Source organism: Bubalus kerabau, chromosome 6, assembly GCF_029407905.1.
Source record: "Bubalus kerabau isolate K-KA32 ecotype Philippines breed swamp buffalo chromosome 6, PCC_UOA_SB_1v2, whole genome shotgun sequence".
NCBI classification, from domain to species: Eukaryota; Metazoa; Chordata; class Mammalia; order Artiodactyla; family Bovidae; genus Bubalus; species Bubalus kerabau.
In genome coordinates, this window is record NC_073629.1 from 24364746 (window position 1) to 24375986 (window position 11241).

The 11241-nt window shown below is 41.4% G+C and overlaps 1 protein-coding gene across 1 annotated transcript; it reads left to right on the top strand.

Annotated features, from left to right (window-relative positions):
* The first annotated feature begins 8853 nt into the window (after positions 1-8853).
* Positions 8854-11025, top strand: LOC129656404 (disintegrin and metalloproteinase domain-containing protein 30-like). Its single transcript, XM_055587088.1, has one exon. It carries the CDS (start codon positions 8854-8856, stop codon positions 11023-11025), a length of 2172 nt encoding a protein of 723 aa, XP_055443063.1.
* Positions 11026-11241: the final 216 nt, after the last annotated feature.

The following is an 11241-nucleotide window of genomic DNA, read 5'->3' on the forward strand; positions in this document are numbered from 1 at the left end:
GGAATTCCCTTGCTTTTTCTATGATCCAGTGGATATTGGCAATTTGATCTCTGGTTCCTCTACCCTTTCTAAATTCAGCTTGTACATCTGGAAGCTCTCAGTTCATGTACTGTTGAAGCCTAGGGTGAAGGATTTTGAGCATTACGTTGCTAGCATGTGAAATATGTGCAATTGTACAGTAGTTTGAATATTCATTGGCATTGCCTTTCTTTGAGATTGTGATGAGAACTGACCTCTTTCAGTCTTGTGGCCATTGATGAATTTTCCAAATTACTATGTACATCACATCTTCTTTATCCATTCATTTGTTGATGAACACTTGGGTTGCTTCCATATCTTGGCATTTGTAAATACTGCTGATGTAAACATTGGGGTGGTTGTATCTTTTCACTTCAGTCTTTTCTTTCTTTTTTAAAAAATAAATACCCAGGATAGAAATCTACAGTGTATGGTAGTGCTATGGTAGACCCAGCATATGTTTTCCATAGGGACTGCACCAATTTACATTTCCACCAACTGTTTAGGAGAGTTCCCATTTCTCCTATCCTTGCTAGTATTTATTATTTGTGGTCTTTTTTTTTATAACAGCAAATCTGACAGGTGTGGGATGATACCTCACATAGTCTTAATAAGAAATTTCTCTGATGATTAATAGTGTGTGACTTTTCATGTGCCTATTGGCCATCTACATGTCTTCTTTGGAAAAATTTGTCTGTTGAGATCTTCTGGACATTTTTTGATTGGGGTGTTGGTTTTTTGATGTTGAATTTTATGACTTGTTTATGTATTTTGGATATTAACTTCTGCTCAGTCTCTCATGTGCAAATATTTTCTCCAATTCAGTAGGCTGTCTTCCTGTTGCTGGTTTCCTTTGCTGTGCAAAAGCTTCCAAGTTTAATTAGGGTCCATTTGTTTATTTTTGCTTTTATTGTCTTTGCTTTAGGAAACAGTTACTAAAAATATTGCTGATTTATATCAAAGAGCGTTATGCTGGTGAGTTTTATGCTTTCTGGCCTTAGATTAAAAGAGGTTTTTAATCCTTTTTTAGTTTATTTTTGCATATGGTATTAGAGAATGCTCTAATTTCACTTTTTTCACAGGTAACTGTCCAGTTTTCCCAATATCGCTTATTGATGAGATTGTCTTTTCTTTACTGTACATTCATATATTCATAATATGGTATGTTCTTTTTATTGATCCCTTGATCATTAGGTTATGTCCTTCTTTGTCTCTTTAACAGTCTTTATTTGAAAGTCTATTTTGTCTGATATAAATATTCTGGCTTTCTCTTGATTTCCAAGTGTGTGGAATACCTTTTCCATCCCTTCACTTTCAGTCTGTGTGTGCATCTTTCTTTAGACCTGAAGTGAGTCTCCTGTAGGTGGTATATATACAGTTCTCAATTTTGTATCTATTCAGCCACTATATATATTTTGATTAGAAGATTTAGTTCACTTTTATTTAATTATTAATATGTATGTTTTCTTGCAATCTTGCTGTGCCGTGCTTAGTCGCTCAGTTGTGTCCAACTCTTTATGAACTCATGGACTGTCGCCTGCCAGGTTCCTCTGTCCATGGGGATTCTCCAGGCAAGAATACTGGAGTGGGTTGCCATACCCTCCTCCAGGGGACCTTCTCAACCCAGGGATCAAACCCAGGTTTCCTGCATTGCACGTGGATTCTTCACCATCTGAGCCACCAGGGAAGGCCATTGAATACTGGAGTGGGTAGCCTATTCTTTCTTCAGGGGGTCTTTCTGATCCAGGAATCAAACCGGGGTCTCCTGAATTACAGGTGGATTCTTTACCGGCTGAGCTACCAGGGAAGGTAATTGGTTTTTAATTGTCTTATTGGTCTTTTCTGTTCATTTCTTCTCTTGTTGTCTTGTGACTCAATGACTCTGTTTAGTATTAGGTTTTTATTGTTGTTGTTTTGTGTATGTACCTGTTATAGATTTTTGGTTTGTCATTACCATGGTGTTAATATATAGCAATCTATATATACATGTGATCATTTTAAACTGCTGATCTCTTAATTTAAAGATCAACCATAACAAAACATAGTCAAATGTCTTATCTTAGAAATAGATTTAAAAAATTGTGATTCAACTTTTTTGACTGTGAAATATAGTATGTACAGAAATGAGCATAAAGGGCCCTGGAATGGTTTAACAAATATGTACAGCAAAACTAGTGCTTAAAAATTATATCACGAGTACCACAGTCCCCTGGAAGGTATACAAACCATAACCTGCCCCTCTACCATCCATTCTTGATTATATCCCCTTGCCTTCATCCTAGAAATATCAACTCTCCTGACAATTCTCATCATCACTTCCTTTTGTTATATTTATCCATTATGTATGTATCTCTAAAAAATAAAATTCAAGTTTACCTGATTTTGTCCTTTTTCTTCTGGTTTTGTTTGTTATATTCATCCATGATGCGGCATATAACTCTGATTCATTATCTCCATTGCCACAGTCACCTGCTGGAATGTAGAACTGTTTCCAGTTTGGAGTGTATTGCCATGTCCATGTATACTTGTGTACAATTGTACACATTTCTGTTGGGTACATACCTAGGGATGGAATTTCTGGGTCATAGTGCTTATTTTAAACTATGTACGCTAATGACAAACAGGGTTCTAAAGTGGTTTTACTGATTTACATTGCCACTCTAGGTAAGAGAGTTACTATTCTACAGCCTCACCAAGACTTCATATTATTAATTTCTTAAATCTTTGCTAACCTGATAGATGTAGCCTCAGATAGAAGCTTTAATTGGCAATACTCTTTTCAATAATGTGGCTGAGAATTTTCCATTTACTCTTTTGGCTCCCTGAATTTTCTGTGATGTATCTATAGAAGTTACCTGCTCATTTTTTTTTAGATTATCCTTCTTTTTCTCATTGATTTGTCAGAAGTATTAATATTTATAGTGCCCTGTGTTGGTTATAGGATTACTTACTATTTGATTCAGTGATAGGACAGAAAGATAGCACACTTGGAAGACAGCATTGTAGTTCCTACAAAAAAAAATGAGAGAGGTACTAAGCGGTATTTTTAAAGTGCATATTGCACAGATATTTTTACAATCATAGGGTGAGGAAATTGCCAGAGTCAAACTGCCAACATCCAGTGGATCATAGAAAAAACAAGAGAATTCCAGAAAAATATCTACTGCTTAATTGATTACACTAAAGCCTTTGACTGTGTGGATCACAACAAACTGGAAAATTCTTAAAGAGATGGGAATACCAGACTACCTTACCTGCCTTCTGAGAAATCTGCATGCAAATCAAGAAGCAATAGTTAGAACTGGACATGAAACAATGGTTCCAAATTGGGAAAGGAGTACTTCAAGGATATATATTGTCACCTTGCTTATTTAACTTATATGCAGAGTACATCATGGAAAATGCTGGGCTGGATGAAGCACAAGCTGGAATCAAGATTGATGAGAGAAATGTCAATAACTTCAGATATGCTTCCCTAGTGACTCAGCTGGCAAAGAATCCACCTGCAATGCAGGAGACCCTGGTTCAATTCCTGGGTCAGAAAGATCCCCAGAGAAGGGATAGGCTACCCACTCCAGTATTCTTGGGCTTCCCTGGTGGCTCAGATGGTAAAGAATCTGCCTGCAATGTGGGAGACCTGGGTTCAATCCCTGGGTTGGGAAGATCCCCTGGAGGCGGGCATGACAACCCACTCCAGTATTCTTGCCTTGAGAATCCCCATGAACCAAGGAGCCTGGTGGGCTACAGTCTATGTGGTCACAAAGAGTCAGACATGACTGAGTGACTAAGCACAACACAATACACAACATGCAGATGACACCACCCTATGGCAGAAAGCAAAGAGGAACTGAAGAGCCTCTTGATGAAAGTGAAAGAGGAGACTGAAAAAGCTGGCTTAAAACTCAGCATTCAAAAAACAAAGATCATGGCATCTGATACCATCACTTCATGGCAAATAGATGGGGAAACAATGGAAACAGTGGCAGACTTTATTTTCTTGGGCTCCCAAATCACTGCAGATGATGACTGCAGCCATGAAATTAAAAGATGCTTGCTCCTTGGAAGATAAACCTAGGCAGCATATTAAAAAGCAGAGACATTACTTTGCCAACAAAGGTCCATCTAGTCAAAGCTATGATTTTTCCAATAGTAATGTATGGATGTGAGAGTTGAACCATAAAGCAAGTTGAGCACCAAAGAATTGATGTTTTTGAACTGTGGTGCTGGAGAAGACTCTTGAGAGTCCCTTGGATAGCAAGGAGATCAAACTAGTCAATCCTAAAAGAAATCAGTCCTGAATACTCATTGGAAGGACTGATATTGAAGCTGAAGCTCCAATACTTTGGCCACCTGATTCTAAGAACTGACTCATTAGAAAAGACCCTGATGCTAGGAAAGATCGAAAACATGGGAAAAGGGGATGACAGAGGTTGCGATGTCTGGATGGCATCATTAACTCAACTGACATGAGTTTGAGCAAGCTCTGGGAGTTGGCAGTGGACAGGGAGGCCTGGCGTGCTACAGTCCATGGGGTCACAAAGAGTAGGACATGACTGAGTGACTGAACAGAACTGAACTGAGGGCGAGGAAGGAAAGCAAAATGACATGAAACTCGGAAGCTAGAAAAGTTTAAAATGTTCTGTATAATAAAGGACACTCTGAAAAGTGAAGCAACAAATAACAGATTGGTTGAATTGACTTCCAATTTATAAGTAGTTCCATTAAATTAAAAAGCAGAGCAAAGTTTGTAATAGAAGAATGGGCATTGGATATGAACAGAAAAATGTAAGAATTATTGAGTAATGTATTGTGTATTGAAAGTGGCTAAGACAGTAAATCTTAAAAGTTCTGATCATAAGACGAAATATTATAATTATGGGTGGTGATGGATGTTAATTGTATTTACTGTGGTGATGGTTTTACAATATACACATATATTAAATTATTATGTTGTATACCTGAAACTACTATAATGTTATACAGCAGTTTTTACTGAATGTTAAAGAAACTTAAGTGGATTGGTTGAGATAGTATAATATGTTCAACCTCACTAATAACCAGAGAATGCAACTGAGCTATCATCTTTTTCAAAAGTGAGTCTACAAATGAACTGGATAATAAACAGTACTGGAAAGGTTGTAGAAATACGGCCTTCTTGAGCTGTGCTAGTATGGCAGCTAGTAACCACATGTGGCTATTTAAATTTAAATTCTCTCAAATTTCAAATTGAGTTGAAATTCAGCTGTTCAGCCACAATAGCCATATTTCAAGTGGTCAATAAACACAGGTGGTTAGTGGCTACAATACTGAACAATCGTAACACTTCTATCATTGCAAAAAGATCCCTTCAAGAGACCGTAGTCATAAACGAGATATCAGACTAGGAAGCCCTGACACTGCTTCTTCCACTACAAACCAACAAAATACCTCTGTGAGGACTCCAGAGCACAATCAAAAACATCTGCTCCCCAGATGAGCATGAAGTGAACTGCACAGAAGATGAAAACGGGATTTGTTTCATCACTATTCACGTTCTCTCGTCAGAGGGCTTACCCTTCTAAAATTCTCAGCCCCCACACCAACCGCCACACTTATACACATGATGTCTTCTATTTGGAAGAAAACCCTCAACTATCATCTTTTCTTGGTATTGTGGGGAAAAAATAAGTTTATTGAAATCACATGTAGGTTGGAGAAAAAAGAAAGGCTTGCATTTTCTACTCTATCTCACCTAGGATTGTTTCCACCTTTTACAATACATACGTATAATTTTGTAAATAAGAAGAAACAGGACAAAGCAGGCTATTTCCACAAAGCTTTTTGTTAACAGATGTTGCAGAGGTTAGCTCCAAGATAATACTATAGCAACAGGAGCTTCAGAATTAGTGTTTCAATCAAGAAATACTCCAGTGGTCTAAAGGCAAATGGTACACATATGAAAATGATGATAAAATAGAATGAATATAGAAGATAGCTCTCAACTGTCCTCCACAATTTAGGCTGATGGGCATTTAAGAACATCAACCAGATTGACAGACTGAAGAAACTTTGATTTTGGTTTCCAACCTGAATTAGGAGCTCAACACACTAGGTGAAACTCTGATTTATCCCCAGTCAGTTCTCTGCTGAGTTCTCCCCTTCTTCATGTACTTTACCTCCATTGCCTCTCAGCTCAGCAACTGACTTGACTGGGAACCTAAACCTGTAGACAGGCTCCCTTCAGACCAGATCAGATCAGATCAGTCGCTCAGTCGTGTACGACTGTTTGCGACCCCATGAATCGCAGCACGCCAGGCCTCCCTGTCCATCACCAACTCCCGGAGTTCACTCAGACTCACGTCCATCGAGTCAGTGATGCCATCCAGCCATCTCATCCTCTGTCGTCCCCTTCTCCTCTTGCCCCCAATCCCTCCCAGCATCAGCGTCTTTTCCAATGAGTCAACTCTTCGCATGAGGTGGCCAAAGTACTGGAGTTTCAGCTTTAGCATCAGTCCTTCCAAAGAAATCCCAGGGCTGATCTCCTTCAGAATGGACTGGTTGGATCTCCTTGCAGTCCAAGGGACTCTCAAGAGTCTTCTCCAACACCACAGTTCAAAAGCATCAATTCTTCAGCACTCAGCCTTCTTCACAGTCCAACTCTCACATCCATACACGACCACAGGAAAAACCATAGCCTTGACTAGACAGACCTTTGTTGGCAAAGTAATGTCTCTGCTTTTCAGTATGCTATCTAGGTTGGTCATAACTTTCCTTCCAAGGAGTAAGCGTCTTTTAATTTCATGGCTGCAGTCACCATCTGTAGTGATTTTGGAGCCCAGAAAAATAAAGTCTGACACTGTTTCCACTGTTTCCCCATCTATTTCCCACAAAGTGATGGGACCAGATGCCATGATCTTCGTTTTCTGAATCAACGTTGAGCTTTAAGCCAACTTTTTCACTCTCCACTTTCACTTTCATCAAGAGGCTTTTGAGTTCCTCTTCACTTTCTGCCATAAGGGTGGTGTCATCTGCATATCTGAGGTTATTGATATTTCTCCCAGCCATCTTGATTCCAGATTGTGTTTCTTCCAGTCCAGCGTTTCCCATGATGTACTCTGCATATAAGTTACATAAGCAGCGTGGCAATTTACAGCCTTGACGTACTCTTTTTCCTATTTGGAACCAGTCTGTTGTTCCATGTCCAGTTCTAACTGTTGCTTCCTGACCTGCATACAAATTTCTGAAGAGGCAGATCAGGTGGTCTGGTCCCTTACTGTCTGCTAATTATACTCAGGGCTTTGCCTGCCAACCAGGTCTTCTCCACAGTACACAGGCCTCCTCCTTTGCCACCCCCCGAGGGTGGCTGTTTCAAGGCATTTCCCCATCCTCTGCTGGAAGCTAAGCAGGGCTGTGTTCTGGAGCTTTCTCACAGCACAGGAGAATGGCAGCTTAAAAAATCTCCATTTCCTGAGAAGAGCTTGTCATATTTCTCCTCCATAGGTAAGTCGAGTTGTTCTGATGTTTTCTTTTTCCTTGAGTGTCAAGACTAAAATACAGAAGCCAGAAATGGTAATATTCTTTTTTGATTCTTGCTTCTTTCATTTATGAGAATTCATTCAATCATATAAATCAAGCAGAGGCTGCTTTAATCCTATTTTTTGAAGCTGTCCACTCCTGTCCCTCCCCAGAGTGACAGCAGAGGTAAGTGGTAAACATTACGTGTTGTGTGTGGGTCAGGCGGACCGGGTTGTGTGTGGCAACAGTGCCACACAGTAACACCATCAGAGCAAAACCAGAGTTTTGCTGGTTTTGCAGAGTTTGCCCTCATGTGTGAAGTATGGATGATAAGCATTATCATTATCTGCACGCTAGGCATTTTTGTGAAGAGTTAATGCACTGATTCATAAAAGAGCTGAGAAGAGTAGAGGGTACACAGTAAGCTTTCCAGAAATACTATGTATTTTATGGAACTGCAGTCCATTTTCTGTTCCATAGACAACATCACTTGTCTGGATTGTTACAAGATCATCTTAACTAGTCTCCCAGATACAAGCCCCATCCTATTTTTTGACCGTTCCCTGTAATACAACTGGAATTGATTTTAGTCTTCGTGGATTCTCCTAGTATTTGACTGTTCCTAGAGTCTACATCCAAAGCACACCCACACCAAAAATCACGCTGATCCCTGGCACCCTAAGGACACACAGCAGAAAGAACCAACCGGCAAAATGAACTTAGAAACGTCCGCTTGCCCGAAGCCAGGTGGGGGGTGGGGACATGAGTCAGCTCTGATTTTCTCAGGCTCTGGTGGTCCTCTGGCTGACTCCAGGAATCCTCTTTGCTGCAAGAGACTCCCCGTGAACACTGAAAATGGTGTAATGGTGAGGTGGGCACAGCACCTGTGAAACAGCCGAATCAGCCCATGGAAAAATCAGGTGTGTCCTGAGGCCAATAGAAACAAAGAAATAGCCCAAGATAAACTGAGCCTTTGTCAAGTTCTCTGTTCTTCTTACTCTTTAGTCCTTTTCCCTTTCTCAAGCTGCTCTCTTGCCTTCTCCCACCAGCCTGCAAGCAGCCTCGCTTTTCATTTTATTTTCGCGCACCTTCCTTGGATTCTTCCACGTGCGCCCAACGGCACCGCCCAGAGAACGAACTACATGCGTTGGGCGGGGCGTGTAGCTGCAGGGGAAATCAGCTAGCCTCAGCCTGACCCAGCCTGGCCCAGGGCTGCGCTCCCATACACAGCACCAGCAAGCTTTGCACGCACTGCTCCCCGCGCCTGTAGCGGAGGTCCCTGGAAGGCTGACTGTCAAGGCCACAGTGGCAGGGACTGAGCCAGTGGGAACAGGCTATGCCATGAGGTCAGTGAGGACCTGCCTCTCCCCAGGCTGGTCGCTAGTCCTGGCGGTGCTCCTGGTTGACTCTCTTGGCAAGGATTTACTTTTTCACCCTGAGTGGGGCTTTGACTCCTATGAAATCACCATTCCCAAGAAGTTGAGCTTCCGTGGAGGGGAGCAGAGAGTGGCCAGACACGCGTCCTACTTCCTGCAGGTAAAAGGCAAGAACCATGTTCTTCATCTGTGGCCCAAGAGGTTTCTGTTGCCTCGGAATTTGCAGGTTTTCTCCTTCACAGAACAGGGGAGACTCTTAGAAGATCACCCTTATATACCCAGTGACTGCAACTATATGGGCTTGGTCGAAGGAAATCCGGATTCTCAAGCTACGATAAGTACATGCATGGGAGGTCTCCAGGGCATCCTGAAAATTGATGCCAATCATTACCAAATCGAGCCCCACAAGGCTTCTTCCCATTTTGAGCACGTGGTATATCTCCTGGAGAAAGAGGAGGAATTTCCCTCTGATTTCTGTGGCTTAACTAATGATGAAACAGTAGAGCAGATGGCCCAGCATGAGAACATGGCTCCGATACTGGAATTTACTAAGTTGTATATGCACCAAAAGTACTTGGAATTAGCCCTGGTCTTTGATAACAGTAGGTATTTATATTTGAACTCCAATCTTACTCAAGTCATAAATGATGCCATTCTTCTGACTTCGATTGCAGACTCTTACTTTCAAGATGTCCGTATGAGAATACAGCTATTAGCTGTTGAAGTATGGACAGACAGAGACAAAATAGCACTTAATTCCCCAGAGTTATCACAAGTTTTAGGCCAGTTTGTGCAGTACAGGTCACGTGACCTACGTGTTCGGATTCCAGCAGATTGGGCACACCTGTATGTTCACAAAAAGTTTAAGGATGCGCTTGCTCATCACTGGGGAAGTGCATGTAGTATGATGCCTTCTGGCTCTACAAGTTCTGTGCTAGATAGAAACCTCCTTGGCCCCGCCACTTGGACTGCTCACGTTCTGGGCCACAGTGTGGGGATGACCCATGACCCTGAATACTGCCAGTGTAAGGGCAGGCACAGTTGTATCATGGGCACTGGACGAACTGGGTTTAGTAATTGTAGTTATGCCGAATTTTATGCACATGTAAGTTCAGGATTAAACTGTCTAAATAATCTCCCAGGCCTAGGCTATGTGGTTAAGAGATGTGGAAACAAAATTGTGGAAGAGAATGAGGAATGTGATTGTGGTTCAGGAGAGGAGTGTGAAGAAGACGGGTGTTGTCAACCAGATTGTAAATTCAAAGAAGGAGCCAACTGTAGCACTGGACTTTGTTGTCATAACTGTCGATTTCGTCCATCTGGATACATGTGTCGGGTGGAAGAAAATGAATGTGACCTTGCAGAGTACTGCAATGGGACCTCAGCTTTATGTCCAAGTGATACTTATAAGCAGGATGGAACCCCTTGCAAGTACAGGTCCCGTTGTGTCAGAAAGGGCTGCCAATCCAGGACTATGCAGTGCCAAAACATTTTTGGGGCTGATGCTTTGGGGGCTCCTCATCAGTGCTATGATGCAGTTAATGTAATAGGTGATCAATATGGGAACTGTGGGATTTTAGGAGTTCGTGAGTATGAACGGTGTCCCAAAGAAAGATCCTTATGTGGCAGGCTACAGTGTATAAATGTCAAAACCCTCCCTGATATGCCAGATCACACCATCCTAATATCCACTCATCTGCATGAAGAAAATCTCATGTGCTGGGGCATTGGCTATCATCTAGCCATGGTACCTATGGGGTTACCTGACCTGGGTGTGATAAATGATGGTACCTCCTGTGGTAAGGAGCGGGTATGTTTTAATAGAAATTGTGTGAATAGCTCAATCCTGAATTTTGACTGTTTCCCTGAGAAGTGCAACCGCCGAGGAGTTTGCAACAGCAACAGAAACTGCCACTGTATGTATGGCTGGGCCCCTCCGCTCTGTGAGGAGGAAGGATATGGAGGAAGCATCGACAGTGGGCCTCCAGGACCACTGAGGAAAAACATGCCCATCTCTCTTCAGGTTGTGATTCTTATATTAATGCGCCTTATTTTCTTAATTATCTCAGTGATTGTTGTGTTTTACAGGAAAAATCATAGGAATCTAATCCAAAGAAAAAGAAATACCACCCATTAACCCTGGGGTAGAACAAGGCAGAAACAGAAAAAAACACCAGAAAAGTAATCAGGCAATTGACACTCTACTTTTATTACACATGGTCATAAATTGAACAAGCTTCTCATTTATCCAAACCAATCTTCATTCCTCTTTCAATTTATCTTAATTTTTTGAGGTTTTGATAAGGAAATAAATGGTGTTCTTCATTTGGAATCAAATCAATGCATTTTCTTT

What these genes read in the sequence shown, in the direction of transcription:
- LOC129656404 (XM_055587088.1), top strand. Translation starts at nt 8,854, where the DNA reads ATGAGGTCAGTGAGGACCTGCCTCTCCCCAGGCTGGTCGCTAGTCCTG.